The sequence below is a fragment of the Paralichthys olivaceus genome, chromosome 4 (assembly GCF_024713975.1).
Source record: "Paralichthys olivaceus isolate ysfri-2021 chromosome 4, ASM2471397v2, whole genome shotgun sequence".
Classification (NCBI taxonomy): domain Eukaryota; kingdom Metazoa; phylum Chordata; class Actinopteri; order Pleuronectiformes; family Paralichthyidae; genus Paralichthys; species Paralichthys olivaceus.
The window spans coordinates 14,393,456-14,420,320 of record NC_091096.1 but is presented as its reverse complement, the minus strand read 5'-3'; the positions used below and the strand labels follow the sequence as shown (position 1 = coordinate 14,420,320).

At 41.9% G+C, this 26,865-nt stretch overlaps 3 protein-coding genes and 1 long non-coding RNA gene across 7 annotated transcripts in view; 2 read left to right on the top strand and 2 right to left on the bottom strand.

Annotated features, from left to right (window-relative positions):
• The window catches only part of LOC109638201 (DNA repair protein XRCC4-like), a 29,557-nt gene extending 27,001 nt beyond the window's left edge, over positions 1–2,556 (bottom strand). For 2 of the 4 annotated variants that reach the window (XM_069523881.1, XM_069523879.1), the window contains exons 1-2: positions 2,422–2,554; positions 834–982 (exon numbers count right to left, since the gene is read on the bottom strand). The gene's annotated coding sequence lies outside the window, so the exon portion shown is untranslated. Of the gene's footprint in view, positions 1–833; positions 983–2,421 lie in introns of all 4 variants that reach the window. The other 2 variants (XM_069523878.1, XM_020101073.2) reach the window with 1 other exon arrangement.
• A 6-nt stretch (positions 2,557–2,562) lies between these two features.
• tmem167a (transmembrane protein 167A) lies at positions 2,563–6,954 on the top strand. Its single transcript, XM_020101074.2, has 4 exons — positions 2,563–2,697; positions 4,179–4,288; positions 6,181–6,215; positions 6,293–6,954. The coding sequence occupies exons 1-4, from the start codon at positions 2,695–2,697 to the stop codon at positions 6,361–6,363; spliced, it is 219 nt and encodes a 72-aa protein (XP_019956633.1). The 5' UTR covers positions 2,563–2,694; the 3' UTR covers positions 6,364–6,954.
• Positions 6,955–12,645: 5,691 nt separating this feature from the next.
• LOC138407487 (uncharacterized) lies at positions 12,646–22,713 on the bottom strand. The gene is made up of 3 exons (XR_011240905.1): positions 19,952–22,713; positions 19,787–19,843; positions 12,646–19,089 (listed from the first exon to the last, which is right to left on the bottom strand). It is a non-coding gene; the product is annotated as an uncharacterized lncRNA (long non-coding RNA).
• Positions 22,714–22,737: 24 nt separating this feature from the next.
• Positions 22,738–25,652, top strand: LOC109646573 (piggyBac transposable element-derived protein 4-like). Its single transcript, XM_069523877.1, has one exon. It carries the CDS (start codon positions 23,178–23,180, stop codon positions 25,224–25,226), a length of 2,049 nt encoding a protein of 682 aa, XP_069379978.1. The 5' UTR covers positions 22,738–23,177; the 3' UTR covers positions 25,227–25,652.
• The last annotated feature ends 1,213 nt before the right edge of the window (positions 25,653–26,865 follow it).

Here is a 26,865-nt window from a genome sequence, read left to right as displayed (position 1 = left end):
CTTCCAGCATCACCTTTAAATTCAGTTCGCTTAAAAGATGACTAATTTCAATAGGACAATGGTTTAAAACAGAATATCTTGCTACCCTTTCAATTGTTGTCCATTTTATTTCAGCTCTTTCATATAAAGTTCGAACCATCTTGCTTACCTTGAATTCAGCTGCACAATGACAGGTCATTTTCACATCTCCAATATTCACATAGGAATAAACTACAGCAGTGAAAACCTCCATTAAGCTCAATCACGAATGCATAGCAATTCTCAGTGTTGATTATGGCTGTTCAAAAGTAGAGACCCAGGAACATTACAACCTGTGAAAGAACAACACTGTCCATCACCACCGTGCTCATAATTTAGTCATTTAGTCCCATTTTGTTTGAAGGTCAAAACTGCATAGAAATCATGTGGCTGTCACTTTCCAGTTTCCAGAGTCCCTTTCCCTACAATCAAAACCTAAAAACACTACTATTACTTTAGTAACGTTTTATAGTACTGAAATGTGTAACAAAAAAGAGTTTGACCCTTTTCTTTTCTCTCATAACTAAAATAAGGTTTACACAGACTGACACTACATCAAGCCTTGATTTGACTGCAGTAACTGGGCATGTACCAAACTGCAATGTAAACTGGTCAGTGTGCTGTAAATACCTATAAAACTTACATTAAGAGGAATATGAATCTGTTTAAAGTTTACACTTTCTCATCTCACACTCTTATAAACCAGACATTTGTTCTTTTTCCCACCAAGTTTTCATCCACACTCTTGAAATAATAACAAAAAAAGCTAAAACATTATTTATGTGTGGTTAACAAGCTGACAGACTTTTCCTTACATGAAGAGCTCTGCAGGAGTGTCTGGGAAGGATGGGTTGAGGGAGATGTGAAACATGGTTTAAATGCAATCAAGATGCGCGGCTGGTTGGAGGGAGGGGACTTCATTGTGAAAACTTTGAGAGAGAGGTGGACCACAAAATATGTCAGCCTTAAATCACACACACACAGAGAGAGAGAGAGAGAGAGAGAGAGAGGGAGAGAGGGAGAGAGGGAGAGAGCGAGAGAGAGATAATAGAAGATGTTAGGCTCTTAACCTATAAATACCAGTCAATTGTGTGCATGATTATAACACAGGAGTTTGTTTTTCAGAATATTCTTTTAACTGTGAAGTCAACAAAATATTAGAAATAGAGACAAACTCATATCACATGATCCATGCATATATTTTGGAAGCTATAACCATGAAATCCTTGTTTGATGTGGAACACATTTATGTGTTCCACATGCTCTGTTTCCCATATTGATCAGAAACTGGTTTTAAACACAGATAAGACAAAATTCATAGTATTTTCTACCTCCAATACTGAGTGTACTCAACCCGCTCTATCTGTCGCCCAGATCACTCAAACAGACTCTTGCAAATATCTAGGCTCTTGGCTCCATAGGTCATTCAAAACACATACAACTAACCCATAAATTATAAATCAAACTCAGCTTCCTCTACAGGATTATAAATTATCTGTGTCCATCAATCTGAAGAACTATTGTCCATGCAGTCTACCTTCATGTCAGTCCTTGACCATGGGGACATAGAAACTGTCACACAGGTCCATCAACTCTCCAGCAGTTAAACCCAGTATATCACTGACATTACCATTCATCACAAACGACACTGTTCACAAATCATTGTTCTATGTATCACTCGGTTGGATGAACTTCAATACAAACGACAAGAGACAGTCTCAAGTTATTCATCTATAAAGTTCTGTTGTTACAACTTCCAAATGACCTAAACTCTCTTCTCTCATTTAAAACCAGTACAGCACAAGATGCAGCGACCTAACTTAACTTTAGACATCCTTCATGTACGCACCGTTATTGTCAGAACATGGATTCAGTTACTGTGCACCTGCTAAACGATAGATAAACTTCCCTCAAACTAGTCTTGTGTTCCCCTTGGAGGTTTTAAATCTTTACTACGTGGTGTTTATGAATCTTGTGATTTTATTCAAGTATTTCTAGTGTGTTGTTTTGTTGCTGCTCGTGTTTGTTTGTTGCTGATTGTTTCTTGATCACCTGCCTCTCTTGGAAAAGATATCTTGATCTCAATGTGACTGTCTGATTAAATAAAGATTACATTCAAATATATGTATCCCAATCAATAAAGTTCAATCTAATCTATCTAATCTTATATATTATTGTTGACAGCTTAATAATATTTTATGTATCACTTCCGGGGTTCTGCATGTCGTGTTTAGCTAGCTGTTAGCATCTCAGATTATTACATTCACGCGCTCTGTGGTTATGTTGTCGGTCTTTAACGTGCTACATGGAGGTTACCATAGTTCTCACTGTCTGTCGGGCGAATGTCGTTGTAATTGATTGTGTTGAGGACATTTAACGAACCAGTTCCCTCAGGAGACTTACTTTAGGCTGTGGACAAACCACTGCTGTGTCCAGGCGAAGAGTTATTGACATTAAACGCTTGTTATCGCCGCTCATCGCTGCTTCTACTCTTTGTTGCTTCTGTTGCTTCTGTCACTTCACGCTTCAACTTTCAACTCTGCCTTGTTCTCAGCCAATCACAGTGCGTGGATCTGCGGCACGCTGCGACGACACGCTACGTAATCACGTCACTGGCCACGTTACGTAAGTTCCACAGAGCAGGAAGTGTGATGTGGCTTTGACTCGCCGACAAAAATGGTGAGTTTTCCACGAGTGTTCCTCTTCTGTCGTGGCTTCTTTTTAAACTATCGTCCACACGACGTGTTCTCAGTCGGATCCGCGCGACACGCAGCGACAGCAGCTAATGCTAACAGGCGGGGGGACGCACGACGTGTGGTCAATGCTAAACTACGTAGCTAGCTCTGGCTAACAGTGTTAGCACATCGAGCTATCACGTTATGTTTCTGTGTTAATATCACGATATATTAGAAATGTGCGCATCGCGGAAGTTGTGGTGTTGTGACACCGCGAGTCGTTTGATAGCAACAGCGTAAGATACGACAATTACTTGAATGATCATAGTGAATACGAGCAGCGCGACGAAGCGTCTGCCACGTAGCTGCACCATGGTTCAGGGGTGTGTGTGTGTGTGTGTGTGTGTGTTGATACGAATTGTTTATAAGATGGTAATAAAGTGAGTAACTGTGTTAATCTGAGATCATGTATAACATCATGTAGACAGTTTATTAGAAGTTGTGTTTTCATCGTGAACTCGACTAGGTGAGGTTTGTTTTGTAAATGATTCATGTTACATTAAGTTAGAAAGTCTGTATTATCACCTTGTTAGTGACCAAACATTTCAAAGATAAATTGTGGATTTTGATTTCACATATGTAATCATCATATGTTACTTTCTTTATAGATTAACGGACGCAGACAGTAGAAGGGGTTGTATTAAAAATATTTGCAAAAGTGCAGCTCTGGAGTTACATAACTTTTCAAAACTTAGAGTCATACCCTTGGAATCCTTTATTGAATATAGAACCATCTGTGTGTGTCTTTCAGACATCCACTGTTGTTAATAAACTAAGTTAATGTCCAGTTTAGAGTAGTTGATAAACTTCATATTCTAACTTCATATGTCAGGTTTTGTATGATTCAAAATCACAACTGTTCATTTATAGCAAAACAGAGAAGGTCTAACTTAGACAATGTACTTCTACTTTGTATCATGTACTGTGATTTAATATCAATTGTAATTTATATTTCTTTTATGGTAGGAGCAACAGGTGGTAAGATTCTGGCATGTTGTACTTTTCATCCACATAAAGAATCACAAACAAATGGTGTCTGGTGTTGTGTGACATAGTGAGAGTAATGAAGTGTGGCCCAACAGTTTGTTATTAGTTGTAAATAAACCAGGCCATATGAGATTTGGATTTTTAAGCCACATTACCTGTTAGGTATGTGTTTGACTTCATTTACTGACATTCGTAAATATTAAGATAGCAATTTTGATCGTCTTTAGAAAAACATGCAGTCTGGTGATTAGTCGTTTCTTTGTCACGTGATCAGAATGAACAGCTGGTACAACAACATTCTTCAATACAAGTGGCCTCACATTCATGTTACAGAAAATCAACTACAATAAATTTGGTGGTTGCAAAATTTTGACCTCTGCTTTAAAACTGCATGAGATTGTGTGGGTACTAAATATATAATTTTCTTTCTTCTTGCAGTCAGCTATTTTCAACTTCCAATCGCTGCTGACAGTGATTCTCCTCCTGATCTGTACCTGTGCCTACATCCGAGCACTGGCTCCAAGCTTGCTAGACAAGAACAAGACCGGGTATGATCAGATACTATTTTAAACATAATTTGTGGCACTGAAGTTGCCGCTGAAGTCTTAAAATACTAATCTCTGTCTCTTGGAATGACACACAAGTCACAGAATCTTGTTTTCTTTATCTTCCTAGTATTTGTTCATATAATGTATGTCAGGTGTATTCTAAGTAAGTAATTATGTAAAGTATGCTAAGTTTGCTTGTCGAATGAGAAAGGTCAGAATTTAATAGTATATTTCAAGCATATAGTTTAATGTTACAATTTCCACTATACAAGGTGAAAATAGTCCTGAGGTACTAAGAAGCAGATAAAATGAAAAGATGGCCTCAGAATAAAGTACTAAGACTCAGTGCTTCCCACTGTATTCAAGCTATAATCACTGACAGTGCTTTAGCAATTACAAGACACTCCAAGTATTTGTTGTGTAAAAATGCTTCAATGTCCTGTCATCATTACCATTTTCAATTTCAACAGTTGATTCCATGTAGTTTACTTGTGTTTTTAACTTAGACATTTGTTTTAGTGTTACTGCTGATTTTGCTCTGAGTAATAATATGGGTGGGACAACAAAATAGATTCATTCGCATATTAAAATGTTTTTTTTGCCGAGCCCTGAATTCTTTTTAATCAAAGCCAAGATATATATTGCAATGAAGTTGCTGAAATAAGTTATGAGTTAATAATTAGTTATGTTTCATGACAAATTATACATAGTCATTGATGTATGTGATTTTTAACTTCATCCCATGGTCTTGCATTTTTAAAAATGTAAACAAAAATGCAATTAATTGCAATTGAATCGCAGTACTTTTAGGATTGAAAGACTTTAAAATCACAATACATAGGGAATTTGCACCCATATTATCACTGAATTAGACGATGAGCGTATTGGCACATTATTCTAATATTGTAATTCATGCATATAAAGTTCTGCTATTTAAAATTAAGCATCCATCTGTTACTCGGTGACTCTACTAAGGACACTTGCTTATTTTTTTAACTAATAAGAAGCTTCTCTTTGAGGCGAATATGGTAGCAGCCTTCAATTAAAGCCTTTTCACATCACATTATTATTCTTGGATGTACAAACCCTATGATTCACTTCAAGTCTGTCACAGCCCAAGAGCGCACACACACACACACACACACACACACACACACACACACACACACACACACACACACACACACACACACACACACACACACACACAAACACACACACACACACACACACACACACACACACACACACACCATTGGAGCAAGGAATGACATTCTCTTCAGACAAACCCATGAGATTTAGTGGCAGATGGGATGATTTAATAATTTTCCCTCTTGACTGAAGCATGAGCCATTATTTGTATTGGTTTGGTTCCACACATCATGTTAATACATTTTTTTGTAGTTATATACCTAAAATCTGCCTGATGTGTAATTTTTAAGAAATTGTGTTTTGCACAGAAAAATCTGCATTTGATAAAAAGAAAAGGATTGTAGAACATTGAAAGTTAACACCAGGACTATTCCAAGTCTATAAGAGAACATTTCAAGATGGGATGCTGGCACCGTGTGGTTATTGTGAATGTTAAAATAAATATTGCTGTCCCACTCATTCAGGCCAACAGACACATCAAATTCCATATTTGTCTCAACTGTCACAAACAAAACAAATTCAATTTCCCCCTCTCTTCCCTTTCAAATACTTCTTGCATGGAAATGGACAGAGGAGGTCTAAGTAGTTTCTGTATCAACCACTTTTATATCAACAAAGCACCCAACCAATTTTGTATCTTTTTTTCCCCTGATATTTGAATTCAGTAAATTAACAATTAAGTTAACAAGTGGAGGCCAATAATGTTTCTTGCGTGTAATATTTGTTATTGTTTTTTTTAGGCTTCTAGGGATTTTCTGGAAGTGTGCCAGAATAGGTAAGTCTTTTTGAACCTAAAAGCATAATATTGCTTAGCAGTGTCACCTTGACGTGAACATTATCTCTTCTCTCTAGGTGAGAGGAAGAGCCCCTGGGTGGCTTGCTGCTGTATCGTCATGGCGTTTAGTATACTGTTTCTGCAGTAGCAGTCCTAAGGAAACCACAAATGGAAACATTGGGGAAATGAACAGACAGCAAGGCACGAACAATAAGATCCTAGAAGCACAGCAGGACCTCCGGTGGTTGTCACTTAGGATGATTTAAAAACAGAGACTTGTCACCACTCGTCGTGGCCAAGGAGAGAGAGAATGTGTGTCTGTAGGTGGAGGGGTGAGGCTACAGCCCCAGAGTGTGTCTCGGCCGCTCCACAGACCTCCAGGTCTGTCCTTGTGTTCACTCATGATGTGGAAGTTAACTCCAGTTGTACGTGTGATCAAATTATCGTTTGTCAAAACATTTCAAACTGATTTTTTTCCTCTTCAAGTTTGTCAGAATGGCATCGATCTTTTGAGAATCCTACACAAAAATCCTGGCTTTATGAATGTGTGTAACTATAAAGCAATTCATTCATTCAGAGTTTTGTTTGTTGTATCTAAAATGGTGATGATATTCCACAGCAAACAAAATGGTATTCTATCTCTATTCGTGTCAAATTGTCCCACATGTCTCACAGAGAGCCACTGATGTTTTTAAAGTCAGTCAGTTTGTCACTATTTATTAAAGAACCTTTTGGAGAACTGGTTTGAGAAGGCTGATCTGTTTCATTAAACTCAAAAACTCAACCACTTTGATTAGTGTTTGCTGGTTGTGTCAATGCCACAGTGTAAAATGAACTATTTTAATAATGGCTTCCAACCTGCACAATAGACAACCTTTTGTCTTATCTTTGAGACTGGAGTTTGAGACTGTACATGTGAAGACTGCAGTGAAGGTAGAGTTCCTTGTAGTTTTTTGGTGAAGAAGAAACTGTGACTTTAAGAATCTGCTGCTCTGGATCATATCTGGAGTGTAGTTCTCAGGATTCTGCTCCGAGTGAGATGGACAGTGAAGAGTTTGCGATAACCTTCTCTATAACCTCGAAGTCAACACTCATCTTCACAGGGTCCGCTGCAAAGAGCTGTCAGTTGATTGTGCCACACGCCAGTTATCTGTCTTTACTTGCAGATACTAGCTGAATTTCAATTTTACAAAGGAAACTATAAGATACTGAAGTACTTGACTAAATTCAAGAGACTGTGGTAGACATCCTTAATGTTTTTGGAAAGTCACAATCTTATGTAATTGCTGATTTAGATGACAAATACTGTTCATTTAATCTTGGAGAACTTTGGCCACAGAAAGCATTCAATAATGGGACAACATGAGTGTAACAAGCTTACATTTTTCCTATTAAAGTTGTGACCAGTTTTAAATGGAGATCATAGTTTCAGGCTTAATTTATATCATCAGCCACAAATTGACCAAATTAATCACATTGAAATAATGGCTACACTGTATGTTGCATATAAACAGTCCCAAACACATTTCTCCTCTCCTGTGTGGTAAATAAAGGAGGATACTTGTTGACGCTCACCTTTGACACTCTGATCTCTGATGAGTGTCTCAATCGCAACACCCCTACGCACGCAGCCCCATGTTAGGGGACACAGATCCCATTCTGGGGCACATCCGTTTTGGCTCACCCCGGCTGAGATAAAGCATCAAGTGAAGGCTGCCGGTAAAGTCGTGATTATCAGGCAGTGACGCAGATACAGATACAGACGCAGAGGAGCAGGAAGCTCTCAGTCATCTGCTTCTATCTTAAGGACAAGAGATACCGGCGTGGGCTGGAGTGACACCGCCGGGTTGCTGAAGCAAGGTGACGATGACACTGAAACACTACGGAAGAACCGAAGTCATAAAAATAACAAAATCCAACAGAATATGCAGAAGGTAAAGAGACGGTTGGCTCACAGGATCTTGGGCCTGGTGTAGGCGCCATGTGAGTACCTAATCAAACTTAAATGTATTCTTTTTATACTTTTTGGGGTCAGTATGATTGTTCTTAAACTCCCTTAAATGGTGCATGGGCACATTTGCTAAACAATAACAATGATGAATATCTGGCTGCAGCTCAGTGACTAGATGCCTAAAACAACATTTGGAGCGATCCTGCTGTTTCTAAAGTGGCTTAATGCACGTCCTGATTTCTGTGTTTGAGTTGGCTCATCAAGATTTACTCAAGTGGATGCCATATGGCAAAGGACAAAACAAAACAGCTTTGTTCTCCTCAGTGTGTCAGAATTCCGTTTTACAGGTCATCTGGTGAGCATCATTACCTCCATCCTCTGAGTTTTTGTTTATTTCTCGGCTCCTGCGCCCCTGGGAGTGGCTGGCTGCCAGACTGAACTAACAACACTTAACTGTGAATCAAACTGGTTTAGCCTTATGGGAACTAGCAAACTAATACACTCAATGTTTCTGTAGGCTGTATTGTTCCTCGTGAAGGTTAAAACAACACAAGCAATAAAACTGAAATGCATTAAAGAATCATACCAAGCAGTGATTACCATTAGCATTTTATAATTAGAAAAATAGAACTGACGGACTGCATAAGTTTTGAAATGAGGCTTTGCAAAACAATGCCTGGCCAATAAATTCAAAGTTTGAAGTATAGCCTACTGTGATAGATATACACAAAGAGGAATATATTGTCTGGGTGTGTACTGTTACAGATATATCTTTATTATTGCTGATGTTTAAATTGTCAAGGGGGTTATTTTTTCCTTTGCATTTTTTTCTTTTATTTCATACTGATTTAAAATGAATCAGGCAATTTAGTGCATCATGATTGATTTTAAGGGGACTGTTGGGCATGGCAGGGAATAAACTCTTTTTGATTCCAGTATACTGCAATTCTTTGAATTACATTTGGCTATTTTATTTGCCAAAATTTATAAGATCTATATCACCCACAAGGATTTTAGTCGTAGCAGTGCGGAGACGTGTTTAGATCTCCATTTAAATCTCCATTCTCCATTCTAAAAAACAGAAAAGTTAAACAGTTAACTATAACTATGACACCTTTTAGGCATTTCTTCAAACCATTTCTGGACATCAGTGTTTCTAATACTTCATGCAACATTTTACTATCTTTCATTTATGAGGCCAACTCACCAGAGAGTCTTTCTCCATGAACCCTCCAACCTTTGGTTTCATAGGGAATAGATGAGCAGCCAAGATTGAGACAGCATCAGGTCGGATAAAACCAAAAAGCCTAATTCAGAACATTTCAAGCAACATTAATTTACATGAATGATCAGCTGTGTCATAATGAACCAGAGTCTTTCCCTTTTCCACAAAGAGGTTCATTGATGCAGACAGACTCATCTCAACCCCACTGACTGGAACACTACTGAGATAATTCAGTTTAATTTCAAGATTGTTTTTTTGCCTCAATGATTGTGGGAATTAAATTGAGCGAATTCAGTTTAATTTACGGATTATGTTTTATCATTATTTTCCCTCTGGGATTGTGGAAATTATTCTCATTTGAGCTGCTCAACATTTCATTGCATTTGCTGAACGTCCCTGAGCAGATAAGACGACAACTATTTTCATAGTGCAACTCTGCACTTTACTGTAGGTTACAGTCTCAGCAATAGCTCATATCCTAAGATTTATATACATCATCATCCATTAAAGTTCCAGCAGAAGATTATTCAAAACATTAATTTGTCCATTATCTATTTCACTTATCCTTTGAGGGCCAAGGTTTGGAGCTGGAGCCAATCCCAGCTCACATGGGTGAGAGGTAGAACACCCTAGACGACTTGCTAGCGTATCATGGGGCCAACATATAGAGACAAACCATTCAAACTCACATAGCTAAAGTCAACATAGAGTCTCAATTAACTTAACCTAGAGTCCTGCGCCAAGCTGGTTGTGCCACGTGTAAAAAAATGTATATAAATTCCCCGCTATGGGCGTAGGTAAAAATCGATCAAACGCAGGTGAGAACTTAATTTTGTTTAGATGTTTTTTCGAGCATGCAAACCCCACCCAGAAAGTGAGGTAGAAGAGATTTGAACTAGGAGCCGTCTTGCTGTGAGGCGACAGTGCTAACCACTGCCCTTATTCAAAACATATAACTTTCATTTACTCATCTCTTTCCCCTTTGATCACAAAGTGGAGTCTCTTGCTGTCGTTTTGAGGACTTCAAAGTAAATCAGGCCAATAAAGTGTCCACCACGTCCCGCTGAGCGAACCAGAGGTGTCCAAACAGACCTCGACCCTTTAAATCTTCAGTAGAGTCTGCTTGAATCACTGCGCTGACTCTGCATGTGGAGGGAATAAAGACGAATGGAGGGAGCTGCAAAGGGATAGTGAGAAAATGAGGGAGATAATGACAGGGAGATGGAAGAAGGGGAGGGAAGCATTCAATACATGGGGAGAGTGGATTAGTCCTTATTATACCACTGGTGTATTCCAGTGATCAACCTCCCAATGACCCCATATTTTCCTCTTTAGCTGGTTATTTATTTAAAAGCGTGTGGTTTCGTTGTTTACTGGTACCTAGGAGGGCAGCCTCTCTCTTGTGGTCGGCTTGCAGTTTCAGCCACAAACCCAAACTCCTCTAAAGATGTGGAGGATCACAGAGGCTACAGCATGATAGATTAAAAATGCTTGACATCACGCCCATACTGTGAAGCCTTTGTTCTGTCCTCACTTCCTCATTAGGAACATGGAACCTTTGTTTTCTGCCGCCCAAGGAAACAAGCGACAAGAATTTAGTCGCCAGCTGAAATGCACCAATATCCTTCATGTGGGGCAAGTCTTGGTCGGTGGCAGGCTCAACGATAGTGCGTGTAAATGACGCTATAATGGACATTGGATAGTTCAAACACTTGCTTGTGTAGTCTCGTCCTGTCACTCAGGCCTCTGGGTCACTCTAACTCCTTCCATGTGTAATTTTTTACCAGATAATTTATGGTAACAAGAGAAATGTTTAGACTTAGACAGCTCCCTGCGGCCTCAGGAACTGGGGTCCTACGTGCCTCCTTTGAAGGTGGCATCCGCAGCCAGAGGACACCCCACTCCATGCTCATTAGCCCGAGGCAGGAGTTGTCTCTGCGTAACAAGGCCGTTAAACAAAGCTAGAGTGCTCCAGGTCAGTGCCGCTGGAGGTTCTGTCAGTGGTGGAAATGGATTTCAAGTTAAAATTTAGACACAAAACACTTGAAATTTGACTGCCAAGCAAATGAGAGGATGGGGATGACTTAGTGATTTTAGCTCTATTGTGAAAATTTGTGTCCACATTTCTTAATGCAGTAATCAGTAGAAACACACAGGTTGGTCACAAAACAGTAACGGATTAAAAGCTTCCGTGCCATTACCTGCCCTTGCCCTGCAGGTTGTGTCCCATCCTGTCCCACTCCTTTGTCAAAGGATTCACACATTTTGTAAGGTTGTGCAATAATGTTAAAACCTTTTACCTGGTCTCTGCATCTACTGTGTTTGAGCCAAACAATCTCAAACCCCAACATTACAGGCTCCTCTGGAGCTTATAATAAGCATTATAATCATTATAATTGTTTTCATTTAACAATTATCAGCATCAAAGCCACATTGGGTTTGTTTGACTGTGAACGGTGTGAACTGTTTGATGAACACACCCATGTTTGGCACAGATACCCATGAGAATGTGTGGGCACCCTTGAATGAGTCATTTTCTTATCAGTAATTGATGATGATTTTACAAGGAAGTGTGTTCAAAAGATCAAAACCAGTTTAGCTTCAGTTTAGGATGCACTTAGCCTGTGTTTAAGGTTTGTATGTCCTACCTGTGTCAGTGTGGGTTTTCTCCAGGTACTCCAGATTCCTCCTACACTCCAGTTTGAGGTTAAGTTAATTAGAGACTCTAAATTGATCACATCTGTGATTGTCATTGGTTGGTTTTCTCTTTGTATGTTGTCCCTGATATGCTGGCGACTTGTCCAGGGTGTACCCCGCCCCTCGACCAATGTCTGGGATTGGTTCCAGGCTTTTATTGTAAATAATTAATGGGATTATTACCAGTGACACTATCTTACTTAGTTCTTATATATTTATACATTTTACTCATACCACCAACTTCTACTGATAGTGGAGAATAGAATACAGAAGGCTTTATAACAGGAATGTCCTTATTTACTCATGTTAAGTAAAGTTGCTGTTGTTTTTTGCAGGAGCCGCAACTGTTTAAACTTGAGTGAAAAACCTGCACAATATTATAATACCCACTTTGTGTATGCACAGAGAGGAATATGTTGTTCGCCAGTGCTAACAGCTAATGTCTGTAATGTCCCTGTCTCTGGAGAACAAAGACTGCATATTTGTGGCCAATGAACACAGACTGAAAAAACACTCCAGTGGTAAAAATGTATACAAATAAATCAAAATGAAAATTGCTTTGCTTTCAGTCTGAAGACTCCTTGATATGAATCACAGCCCCATAATTCTGGGCCTTGCAGGAGTTTTAAAGCTTTGTCACAGTGTTATATTGTGTATAATTGACAATATTCCAAAATGCATTCAGTTAGTCACTTTTTTCCATGTACGAAGTCCTGTGAGTGCGCAGTGTGAACATGTCCTCTATCACTTCCAGGAAGAGCGAGGACTGTTTCCATTTTGGCCGATGAGATGGTCGCTCAAGTCCAGCAAGGGCAGGTTTCCAGACATGAACTGGGCCACGCACAACTTTACTTCATCCCTCAGAGCTGCCATAGGAACCGTGCAGTTGATGGAACAACACTCACACTGGAACAGCTGGTATTGTACCGTTGAGTGAAGCCTGCTGACGATGAACGGCAATATCAGACGTCAGCAGCGCAGTGAGTCACTGTACAGATTCACATACACCCTGCACTTACTCATATACAGGTATCTGATCAACGTATGCAACTAAACTCTTGACTGTGCACCCACTCACGCAAGCATGCACACTGAGGTTTCATGGTTAAACATTCAATACATGCCTGAGCATGCTCACACCTGTTCTTCCACATGTCAATAGGGAGTTTTCAAGTTTGAAAGAAAGGGCTTATTGCCTCCTGCAAGGAAATTGTGTTTTCAATCCCATTTATTTGTTTGTTTTTTCTGTCACTTTTCTAACCAACTGTAGATTTCCATGAAATTATGTGGAAGGGTGTGGCTTGAGTGAGAAACCCTATCTAGATAAACAGGCGTATCCAGGTTTGTTTTTTTTTTCACTTTCTTTAATTAACATAACAAAATTGAGTTTTCAACATTTTCATAAGTTTCTCAATAAATAAAGCATCAAATCAGCCTTGGCATGGGTTTGCACTCTCTGAACGCCCCTCTGGAATAATGAGAGTCTGTCAAAAGCTTTTTTTTTCCACCAATCAAGTCTTAAACAGCACATTGTGATTGCTGGCATCTGATTAGTATTTTTATAGCACTTTGCCCTTGTTAGCAAAACATGATGTCACAGTCCTGGGTTACAGTCATTTGGCCATTCTCTGTATATTTTTAACATCTGTCCACATTTTACGTTGATATCTAATCAATTTCATTACATTATGATCCAACCGAGTGATGCACCTCATCTGTAGCACTTTAGGATGAGCGGGTGCACCCAACAAGGAGGTTTGTGCTTTTCATGTGTGTGTGTTTCTCTGTTAGTCACAGGATTACGCAAAAAAACGACCTAACGGATTCTCAGGAAACTTGGTGTGGATCCAAATCAATGTTTTTTTATTAACATTCCCATGAAATCGTTCATGGACTTTAATATGTCTATGAGTGTGTGCAATGTGGTGCAACTTGTGGTCTTTGGCCCCTATGCACTGGTATGTACTGAATAATACCTAATCATCACCATTGTAAAGACCTATATTAACTCCTGGCTCATGCACTTAAGGAAACCTCAACCATCACTACAGGGAGTCTATTACAGTCACTGTTAATGATCACAGTGCAAGACCATAGACTATTCCTTGTTTGACCAGAAGACTCTGTAAACATCCTTGATTTATCTTGACTCTCCCACATAACAATAACTCACTTCGTTGGCCTCTAATCCTCTCTGCAGTGACACATTTCTCTCTGTCTCCTACTGCTCTGATTTTGAAGGACTTGAAGCGCCTCATCTAATTTATTAGTCTCCATGAAAACAGATAATGCAATTATTAAGTTTGGAGTAAAGCATAGTATTGATACCCCCAAGTTGTAGACAGCACCAGGCAGATGCTGTCACACTAACAGATATGACAGCAGTGCTACTCACAGAGCTGTGGTTCGACACATGCTGCCATCGTAAACATGGCGACTAGCTTGAAATCATCAGTTTGACGATTCTGTCAGATGCACATTGGCGTCACACTTGTGGGTGTAACTCTCAGATTGGGAAATAATAACATGATCCATAGCAGCTAACGTGTTGTATCAGAGGCTGCACACAATGCAGTCGGTCTGCAGGGATTCAGAGTGTAAACATCTAGATTGGACAAATGCAAACTTGAACAGAAAATAAATACTACTGATAACTCTGAAAGTGTGTTGTTTGTTTTTATCTATCGTACAACCACATTTCGTTTGGCACACCAGTTCAGTTCACAGTAAAAGCTTTTTGTCCGAACGATGGAAACTGCTGTGATGTAACAAAACAGGACCACAAATGCATCATTTTCACACTCAGCCAACCACAGGATTCAGAGCTGTGCAATAAAAATAGCAATCCTCTCTGTTGAGCAACAACACTCGTGCTTCGCTGAGGATGTTTGTTTGTCGGCAGAAGAATTGTTTATAGGGTTTCAATGACAAGCAGGGGATGATAGAGGGGTATCTCCTTGTACTCATACCTGCAGGACCTATAAGATGAAGACAAACTGAAGAGAATCAAAGACAAAGCTCAAGGGGAGGCAGACAACCGGTCGACTCATTGACTCTCGCAACCTTTGAGTCATCGTCTGGCAGCAATGATGATGGTGATGAGGATGTAACCTATTGGCTGTGATTTTTATACATTGAATGTTCCAAAAAAGAAAGAGGATAAACGGCTGTTACTCTCATTTACTTGGAAAATAATGTAGTTTCTCCTAACTATTTTTTATTTATATGTGAATGTTGCATTGTAACCTATGTTCTTGTGTAACTTCCAATCTGTGCGAGCGAATAATACATTTGCCGCGACAAAGCAACTCCACAGCGGATTCACGTGGAGTTCAACCTTGGTGATCTTTGACCTGTGACATTCGCCTGCATTCATCTGTGACTGTGGCCTTATTCTTCAGCCATACTTTGGTAATTGAAATTTAATTGATTAGGCTATGATTAAAAGAAATTACAGTCTTATCACAATCTAAAGGCGCAAACTTATGTAATTAGTCTAATCATTACATGCAATGCTATATCTACATGGACCTTCAATGGTGACAGCTTTATTTCCTCAGACTGTTTATTGAAAAAATGACCCACACAATGAATCCTCTCAACAGGAACTTTCAACGTGTGTCTGTCAGATCACACTTAAGCAAGAGAATGAGTAATCAGCTACAATTTAAACTGTGAATTTATTTCTTATTCATTTCACCTCTCTTCCCACAAAGACTTGCTCACACTGTGAAAATGTCAAGAAATGGCAGGATTGATAAGAACTTCCTGGGAGAAAACAAAAATGATGTATTTATAACATGGCGTCCTGTATAACCTCATATGCAGTTAATTTTGTTAAAGCGATATCATCATTTTTAGGCCTAAGAGTAAGAAGCATGACTATATAATTTATAATTACTGAAACTTGTCAGATACAGCTCTCCCCTGGGATGTTTTTATTGCAAATTAACAGATACTGAGTGAACTGCATGGGTCACAGGTCAGTCTGTGTGTTTCAGGCTCCTAAGCAACTCTGACAATAAGCTTGTGAAGGAAGTATGAGAAAAGCTGAGTGTTTGAAATACTCAAAGAAAACACGTTAATGTTCTGATAAGAAAAGAAAAGTAAAGAAGACTTCATGAAGGCTTCCTGGTTTGTACTTATAAGGGAACACTGGTGAAGACCGAAATAACACTTAGTTCCTCTTTCACACACAACCACAAACTGTGCATTAAGATCGACAAAGTGACAGCCCCCGAAAGTGAAGCTAAAATACCTTGATTGCCACCTGCTGGCTGGTCGGAGTGTATGTCCTATGTCAATTGACATCCTAGGACCAATCATTGTTATTGTCTAAAACTCAAACGCGTGATCACTGAGGAGCATCATTCATCTAAAAGTTGATATGCTCCAGTGAAATAAGATGAGCCAGTTGTTTAGATGTTGGATGTGAGAGAGCTACAAAAGCTCCTCTGTCTCCTCCTGCTCTCTCAGACATGACTCAGGCTGAGAGAGGGTGATGAGGTCTTGCAGCAACAGGCCTCCCTGCTCCTGGCTTTGACGCAACAGCAAGCAGGGAAAATATGTGTCTTTACTTAAGTCATATTCAAAGACTAGCAATGCCTCGAGCATCATGGTCTCTTGGTGAGCCATGTCAAGTAGTTCTATGCTCATATATGAAACAACCACATTTGTATCTGTTAGATCGTCAACTCACAGCGTAACTTTCTAGAGGCTAGAGTGGCAACCACAACACACATGTCCATGAGTCCCCTCATGAAACCACGTATAAATGTGGGTCTGCAACCAAATTCCACAAACACATAAATATCAGTTCAATAAACATGTCAGATCTTTTTACATCAAGGTCAATGGATCATTTAAAATTGTCCTGTCTCACAATGTTAAAGACAATTAAAACAATAAATCCTGATCTGGAACTCCACCTAAATTTAATCGGTTTAATCTTTTGTGGGTCATTCTTAGCCTCTCCACAAAATTTCATGGAAATCGGTTGAGTGGTTTTACCATAATCCATCTAACTAACTAAGTTTGAGGGACATGAAAAACATCCCAAAATGTCATTTTTCTCTTGTGGAAGTGTTGCTTGACAGTTTGAAACAAATAATGCCATATGCACGTGTTCCTCCCTCTGCTCCAACTCTGCAGATAACTGGGGAAAATAATCATCCACTTTGATTTATAGAAAACTAACAGAATAGTTTGTTCTCAGTCCAAACACTTGAGACTGATGTTTCTCTCTTTGAAATATTTTTACTTTTCTCATTTTTTGTTTGCTGGAGTCTTGAGAATGTTTGGGTTCAGATTCAGACGTCTGTTCATTTGTCAATTCCTTTTAAAAGAGTGCACTCTCTTGTCCTTCTGTTAGCTGAATGTAAACCTTTTGAATTAAGGTTATCTTGTATTTTTCACAGTCAAATGTTCTTGTTGAAACTCATCTCCTCCTCCACAGCCTTCCACTTTGGGCTACACTGATCGGTATAAAACAATACAAAAACATCCACACATGTGGCCCATACCCCCTAGGTTCTAACCAATGGGAGGTAACAATTACAGTGGTAAGTACCCAGATATATGACTTCAGAAGAGTGGTGGTTGTTGCACGATTACGCTGAGTGTAGCTGTCCCACACTCACGCGCACCGCCCCGCACCTCCCTCGCTCTGTGACCTGAAGTGTGCGTCAGGGAGGGTAACAAGGTCCATATGTGGTCCCTTCCTCCCTGCGCTGCCCCAATGTGAGGGGGGTGGCATTAACTGGACCACAGAATCTATTGATTTACTCTTCAGAGGAGGAAGAAAGACACAAGGACATTTACAATCCTCCTTGAGTATTACTCTTCTTTTACATAGGGGGTGGGCATGAAGTAGCAGCTCGGGTGGTTTTCTATACTTCCCATTGCAGACCATGCAATTGGTTACTGGTATTTGGTGGAGCCGATCCCAAATGCAAATACTCAGCAGTTGTGATTTGAATGGTTTTCAAGAGCTATAAGATGATGTCAGAAAAACAAGAAAATTCAAAACATAACTTAAAGCAATTGTACTTAACTGTGGCTCTTCTGGCTTGTAGCAAAATCTTACATTCAAGCTCCTGCAAGTCAAATTTTGGCTGGGGGTCATTTCAAAATTACAATAGAATGAACGGTTCACACAACATTGTGATTGCATCATGTGGGCCCAGTGGTGGGAAATGAATTCGTCATCAGCTTTTGAAGAGCAAGGCAGAAACGCTTTCCCTGAATGACTCAGATATCGGCTTATGAATAAAGATTTTGATGATCACTCCCTAAATCTGTGTGTGTCTACATGACACTGAAAAACACAATCAACAGGAGGGAAACATTAACCAACAGGATTCAGATGTGAAAAAAATTGCACTGATCATTTAGCAGCTGCCTCTACAGACACGTGTTCTACAGCCTTTGCTTTGTGCTGTTTGAAGCTGTTTGATAAATACACTGTGAATGATCCATGGATGGCGCAGTCCTCCGAATACATTGTTTGTTACTGAGAAAACTGATTGTGCGCAACAACCATTATAATTCACTGCTTGATGTGTTTCCCATCCAGACCATTTGGATCCAATTATTGTCAACATGTAAACAGTTCTTGTAATCTAGGCGACTGCGACGCAATCAGATGATTTATTGTTAATAATAAAAACAGAGCATAGAACTGGAGGGGATCAGCCAGTGATCAGCTCCCTGCATCAAGTGTCCCACATACAGAACAATAACTACATTTCAAACCAACTGTGACGCTCAAGATTCCCATGGATGCATACAAAGGGTGGCGGGAATTATTGACATATGTTTGAGGATTAGTGAAACATTCTTCAAAACAATTGTTGTGTTAGTTTATTACCGTCTGAAAATGGTTCCGGTCATCATTTTTTTGCGCAATCCCCAAATGGGCTGTGTTTTGTGGTCTTCAATGCGTCACTGTGGGAATGTCGCTGGGTGTTGGGTCACATGACGGCAGGAACAACACCCATGTTCTGTACCAGAGTTAGAGACGACATAGGGAGATTCCCCAATAATAACAACAGCACTTCTTGAAATTTTGAAATGTTAAGTTTCCTGAGTGGGTAGATATTTTCTCCTAATCTTTTATCCTGTAATAAACAACAATGTAATACTTTTAAATTATTATTAATTTGATAACGATCACAAGCATTAATGTTAAGTGGACTTTTACCTCAGCCAAGGAGGTAATGTTTTCATGTGTTGTAATTTTTTGGTTTGTGAGCAGGATATTAAACAAAAAATGATTTGACGGATTTCTACGAATGTTGGTGGAAAGGATGTGGTATTGGTCAAGGAAGCAACCATTACATTTTGGTGCAGATCCAGAACAGGGGGCAAATTCTTTAACTATTGTGAGGTCGGGGGCATTTTTACTTCTTTTAGAATAATTCAAGGAACTTGATGAAAAAAATCAAATGTATTTAGGGGACTGATGGTTATAATGTTGAGCAATTTTGAGCAGATCTAAATAAAAATCCATATCTAGTGAATTGAAATGTGGTTTCATAACGGGACTGTGGGGCCTTGGTGGAGGTACTCACACTACCACTATTGAAGCTTCAGTAACACAAAGTATCATTTACAATTATAAATTGTGTTTCCTTTCTGAGCAGTTTAGACAATATTACGTATATAAAGAATAATCTGTGAGCATGTAGACATTCTTACCTGAGTTAATGATCACAGGAGAAAACAACCTGAAGCCATTTGATGAGAGTTTGATGCCTGAAAGAAATTCATTATTGTGATAATTAGCATATGTTGCATTCTGAATTGGGCTTTAGAACCAGCTGATGCCCTGAGAATATGCTGAGACCAGAACCAAGGCCTCACTGTCTGTTCTGCTCCAGCACACGAAGTGTAATGAGGAGCACATGGTCCGACGACCACGAGCCAAGAAGTCAGATCTGTGGAGGTTATGTGAAACACAGAGGTATCCTCTTTTTAAAACTTCTGAATCCACTGCTCTGCTCAGAGAACAAAACAGAAAACATGATTTTGAGTATGATAAAGACTCTGTCCTCCTCCCTCTGTATTCAGTCTTATACCTCCATCTAGTGGTGGCTTGTAAATAAAGTTCTTCAGCTGCTTTATTTCAAAGTGTAGACAATAGCACACTAATATCATAGAAGTGCATTATATCTGGATATATCACTATATATATGATTTTAGTATAATAACATATAGTGATGTATTTATCATTATTTTTATAACCAAACAAGTTATTAATTGAGTTTATCCAAAAATAAACATTAATTGTCATTGCATCTCATTTTAGGATAGTGTGACTAGATCCGTAGTGTTCTCAATATTTAAAACATGCACTTGTATGTAGCAAAAGATATCTGTGCTTTATGGCATACATGACCTAAGCCTTCAGTATTGAATATACCAATGTATTGCATCATATACCAAGGCATATGATACTTATCAATAGGACAATGAAAATAAAATACACAGTACTTTACTCTGTCATTTCATTTGTAGTACTCACTTCGCTCCAAATACCACCAGAGGGCACTGTACCACTGTTGGCTGAGGGGAGGGGGCAACCAGGTGAGTTTCTCAAGGTCAGTATTACATGTCACATGGAGGATGTGTGGAGGTAACAAGGTTTTTAAATGTACAGCAGGACAGAGTGGACGATGAGTTCCTGACAAGGAGACACTTCAGAGGAGAAGAGGAAGAAAAGGTTGTGAACATGTCAGGAAAAGCACAGCAGTTCAAGAACAGTCACAGTTGATCTGGAAATACACTCCTGCTAAGTTCACATCAGTTTGACCAAATACGTGAAGGGCTGTGACCACATGTTTTAACTGAGTTAGGTACAAACACACTCGACACAGTGACTAGGATTTGCTTTTTAATTCCAATCACATCTGCTGAGACTGAGAATGCCGTTGGCAGTAGTAGAACATCACTATTAATAAGCCCCTCAACGCCACACACACACACATACGGCATACAGTATCAGGGAATGACAGAGAGTAGGATTGGTCTGTCTTTAGCAGAGGCTGCAGTGGTTGCACCATTTGCTCACATGCTGGCAGACGCACACACACATACACACACGTGCACGCACACAGAAACCATCTCTGAACTCATCCATGAGAGGGATCTGAGCTGTGGAGGAGCTGACTTAGCCGCACCGACACACATACACAGATAACCACAGACGCGCACACACACACTGAACGCCTGAGCCCCCATTGGTCGGCGTCTCTCCACCCCACCGCGGGAGTCTCTGAGGGGTCTGCTGCAGTACTCTGCTCCAGGGGCCTGGAAACGCTGGAGTGAGACGTTTTTTTTCCTTACTTCTATTTTTGGGTTGGATAGTGGAGGTCCACAGCCTCTCTCACTTTCCACTGTTTCTCAGCATACTGGTTCCCAGTGTGCAGGCGGCTAATACAGCTCCAATCCCTCCTCTGCAGATAGAAACAGCAAGGCCCCGTAGCTCAGACAGGCAATATGATACCACTGAGAATCTGTGCAATAAGCCAGTGAGGAAGGACGCATAAATCGTGCCTCCGCTGCAGGGCCCAGGGGCAGCAACCCAGTGCTCAGCCAGCCATGTAGACTCCGGCCATAGCTAAAAGAATTTGGAAAGGACTCTTCCTGTAGCCCATCCCCCCTCCCATATAAGAAGACCTGATTTTACTCGTCTGCTACCAAACCAGCAAAGAATCCATGACCAGAGTTATGTTGCCTTTAAATCATAGCCAAGGGTCTTGTTTTACATGAACCGCCTTCTGTTGCAGTACAACTGAGTATTGTTTATAAAGCTGATAACACGATGACACTCAAAGGACAAAACATATGACAAATCATTTGCAGTTCAGTGATGTTGGGATATTGTAACACACATCTTGGATTTTGACCCAGAATTTCATATTTCCTTCTAATTATCATGTTACACCTGAACACTGCAAAATAAAGGTAAGGAATAACAGGTGGGCTGTTTATTCCGCCATTAACTATTAAATACATGTTATGGCGACAGGTCAAAAGCAAAACTACGATAATATCATGCACATAGTGAAGCTGATAATGATAAACATGGTTTCTGTGGGCAACTTTTACAGCCATGCTGCTCTTTTTTGTTGTTGTGAATATTCACAGAGGAAATGAAAGCTTAATGAAAACACGCTGTAGCATAGAATTTAAAAAAGCTCTGAGGGCACAACCTGCAGAGGCTCAAATCAATCTCATCAGGGGAGAGCTCGTCAACCTCAGTTCTGGAGTAAAACACAAGAGTATATCTGCCCACATTCATAAAATAGAGGGAGGTCCCTAATTCCACAATAGCCTATAGGGCTTCAGATTCATGTAGGAACCTGTCAGAGGGAAGAAGCATGTTTATGAATGAACAAGCTACTTCTCTGCCTGGGGTTCAGTGTGTAGTCACAGGGATGAACAGGGCGTCCTGTGTGATGTGGCGACATCCATCATGTGCGTTATGAACACACCGTGTGCGTCTTTACGCATCTCTGAAAGCTGTTATAAACTTTAAAACAACATATATCTGGGGAGATATAGTGTGTGATGGGTATGTGCAGTGTGTGAGCTGCGTGTAGATGCTACATGAACGCCCCCCCCCCCCCCCCCCCCACACACACACATCACAGCTGAGTGACAGTACACGGGTTTGATGTTTTGGTATATTTTACGCAGTGGTTTGTGTATCTCCGCGGCCTCAGAGATGGGTATCCGGCATATTGATAGTGTTGAATGCCAGCGGGCATTAGAACAGCGAGCGGCCATCTGCCAGCCGAGCGAACTAGCAACCCCACCAGCTGCAGTCGCAAAACGCCCTACAAAGCAGGACATGCATGCAGCTTCTGACGTCTGCGGCCACACTGCGCCTCAAAGAGCAGAAAAAGCCAGGAGCGGAAACAATGAGGATCCAGCTTATAGACGCCGCATAGGTCCACGACCGGGCAAGTTTTCGAGAGGAGGCTGCAGTTAAGTGCACATCAGTTCATTTGGGACGAGCATATTTCTGCGATTAGTGGAGGAATACCCATAAAAAACTCATGCAGGGGCACTTTAATACCCCGACATGGCGACGGCAAGAAAAGGGAGAGAGCTTTTTACTATTTTGGAAACTAGCGCGGACACAGAAAGTGGCGGCGTGTGCGACAGTCAAGACTCGCCGCTGAATCTTTCGGCCGATGTGAAGTGGTTTGAGATTCCGTACAGAAAGCCGGACTCGGACGAGGAAGAAGACGGAGAGCGGGAGGAGCAGGAGGAGGAGGAGGACGGTGCTGGAGAGGAGGAAGGGGAGAATGGATTCACGTCGGCCGCGGCGGCGGCGGAGGCTGCGGACGCCGCCAGCTTGATCGCGGGAGGCGGCTGCAACATAATTTTAGTCACCGGCAGTAACGGGATCAAGCACGACGAGGAGGAGTACGCGGAGGACTGTTATTATTCTACCTCCACAAACTGCTCCGACACCACCTCAAACGACTCCGATATCGATTTCTCGGATTTGGAGGAGGAGGAGCGCAGGGGCTTTTTCCGCCTCGACGATGACTCGGACGAGGACTGCACGTCTCCGGACTTCTGGGGCGAACCGGACCAGGTCATCGCGATCGAGCCGTTCTCCGCCGTCAGCGGCCCGCAGCACTCGCTGGGGGACGATGCTGACACCCGTGACTATTTCCGGATACTCTTCCCAGATTCTCTTTTTGAACACATGGTAGAACAAACAAACAATTACGCCCTCTATCGGCAAAGGAGGAGCGGGAAGTCAGACCCCCACTGGCACCCCACTGATGTGAGGGAGATGAAGGCCTACGTGGGTCTGAACATCCTCATGGGCATCAATCAGCTGCCTGACACAGGCATGTACTGGGCCAGTGACATTTTCATAGGCAACGCAGGTTTTAAAAAGACAATGACAGCCAGGCGCTTTGAGAAACTCACCCAGTACCTGCAGCTGTGTGACCGTGAGTCGGAGCCTGTGCGAGGGGAGCGTGGCTACGACGGCCTCTTCAAAATCAGGCCTCTCCTCGATGTGGTGGAAAACACCATGTGGGATTCATATACACCCAATCGCTGTTTGACCATAGACAAGTGTGCCATTGTCATGAAGGGACGCTTCTCCCCCACCCAGTACATGCCCTCCAAGCCCCTGAGGAAGGGGCTGACAGTGTGGATGCTGTGTGACTCTCGCTCAGGCTACTGCCACCGGGCCAAGATCTACGTAGGCAACCCCAGTGAAGATGAGGCAGCGGCCTCTCTGGGCTACAGGGTGGTGGCCTCCCTAGTGCGTGGCCTGGAGGGTCAGTATCACCACCTCTTCATGGACAGCTTCTTCACCTCCGTGCCCCTCCTCCAGAGGCTGCTGAGGGATGGACTTTATGCATGCGGGCCCACACAGCCAGGGCGCAAAGGTTACCCAGAAGTCCTCAGGCCCCGTAACGTCGGAAAGCTGGCCCAGGGAGAGTTTTACCAGTGCCAGCGTGGCAACCTGGTTGCCACGGTGACACGGGATGTCAAGATGGTCAGCTGCCTTTCCACCAATTCTGCTCCAGGGATTGTGGGTATCAGTCCAGGTCGGCAGCAGCATGAGGTAGATGGGGAGGGGGAGAGTGACAGCATGGACAGCTCAGGTTTGTCCTTCGGTGTACCCCGACCTCTGCCCCTGCTGCTGTACCAGGAGAACATGAGGGGAGTGGACCTGTGCGACCAGCTGAGGGAATGCTACCAGGTCGGCCGGCCCTGTAAGAAGTGGTGGCGCTACTTCCTGTGGTTCTACGTGAACCTGTGCATTGTCAATGCATACGTCATCCTGAGGGAGAGCAGGGGGGGCAGCCCTCCGGCAGGCTTCAACGGCAAGCAGTTCACCCAGCGGCACTTCCGGGTGCGCCTGGCACAGCAGCTGATTGGAGACTACCAAGGGGCAAGGGGCATGGAGCGGGCAGCACGCAAGAGACACGCAGATTCACCCATAGAGTACGGACACCGCCTGGAGCGCATGTCAGAGCGATCTCGCCGCTGCAGGAACTGCACCAACAAGGGACTGCGACACGAAAGTGTGTTCGGCTGCAAGATATGCAACGTCCACCTATGCAGGGGAGGATGCTTCTCTGAATTTCATAAATAAAACTGATGGGTTTTTTCTTTTTCTATCCTTTGTGTAATCAAACTATTTGTTTCAAGGGATTTTTTAAAACAGTAAAAGACTTTGTAATTCCAAAGGTCACCACTACAAGTGCACAACATAGTCACACTTTATGTAGAGCTAGTTTTAGGATAGAAATATTACTGCACGTATACTAGAGAAAATAAACTGAGAAACTGTAGATTATTTGATGAGGTTTAGAATGTTTTGGCTACTCGCCCTCTGTAACACTGATGGAACTGCCTTGTGTCACTTTTTTTATACGTTTAAAACATGTTAAGTATTTTATATGAAAAAAGAAGAAAAACAAACTTTTCTGCACTTACAGTAGACCAGAAAATGTTTATTATGGGAAGTTTATCTCTCCTTTTCCAGAATAAAAACTTCACTATGATGAACTGAACAGAATCACCTCTTTTATTTCCCTGGATCACATCATCATTGTTGATATTAAAGAGGATAAACAATGTTAATGAGATCTGAGTATTAAATGGATTTACAGTGGTTTAAAATGGGTTCATCTCTGGTAGCTTGTTGCTCCTTCACCCAGAGACACATGAAAATCTCTGCGTCTCTGGGCCTTCAAAGGGACACAGCTTGGAGCAATTAGAGAGTAGAAAAAGCCCCTCAGTGCTGTGCAGCCAGCGGACCTAGTGATGCCATTTCTTTCTCCAACCGCACTACAGACACAGAGCCATCTGTGGCCCTATTACACAGAGTCCAAACCCAAAGAGCCTTACTTGTTACTGGCATGTTTGGAGAATGGAAGCGTGATGACAGAAAGACAATTTTCTAGGAGCAGAGTCTCTGTGACTGATGGGTTAGAGTGAGTCCAGGATCAAAGCTGTCACTGCTCTCCCAGGAGAACGGGATCAAGAAATGATTTGTGGCGACTGCTAAACCCAGCGTTGTGTGTTTTTGTCAAAGCTTCTCTGTCCACTCCGTTTTAAGGATGGAAATCTAAAGGCTGCATGTAGACGGAGAGAGGCTGCTTCAGCACATCAGACTAGCCGTCTCCTGTGTCTCCTTCTGAGGCCTCCTTTCTCTCCTCCCTCCTCCGGCTCTGCTGTGCCATCCTACACAGTCACACATGCATGCACGCACACATACACACACACACACACACACACACACACAGACACGCACACACACACACACACACATGCGCCCTCCCTCCTTCCCCCTTCACTCCACTCCCTCACTCTCCCTCAGCCGTTCCCCAGCTGGGAGAGGGTTAGTCAACTGGACGCCCGTCCCGCTGATCTGCGGGAGCCCCATGGGGAGTTGCTATGGCAACCGTGGCCGATGAAGACAGGGAGTCGCCAGCAGGCCCGCATGGTTGTCATGGTACTGGCTCTGGCTACAGAGGTGGGAGGGAGAGTGCCAGAGGCCACACCTCCCTACTCCAAAACCAAGCAAGGTTCTGTGTGTGTGTGTGTGTGTGTGTGTGTGTGTGTGTGTGTGTGTGTGTGTGTAGGGAGCTGGCTGGCTTACAGCCTGCACACTGTACGCAGAGCCAGACGAGTTACCAGGCAGGCTCTGCGTACAGCACGGCCATGAACATGACTGCAGCCGAGGGCGAACCAAACTGCTGCTGTGAGGGATTCTGGGGGAATTATGG

Excerpts from the sequence above, each read along its gene's own strand:
- tmem167a (XM_020101074.2), top strand. Across the intron at positions 4,289-6,180 it reads CTAGACAAGAACAAGACCGG|GCTTCTAGGGATTTTCTGGA; the intron begins GTATGATCAGAT and ends TGTTTTTTTTAG. Across the intron at positions 6,216-6,292 it reads CTGGAAGTGTGCCAGAATAG|GTGAGAGGAAGAGCCCCTGG; the intron begins GTAAGTCTTTTT and ends TCTTCTCTCTAG.
- LOC109646573 (XM_069523877.1), top strand. The coding sequence starts at position 23,178 with ATGGCGACGGCAAGAAAAGGGAGAGAGCTTTTTACTATTTTGGAAACT.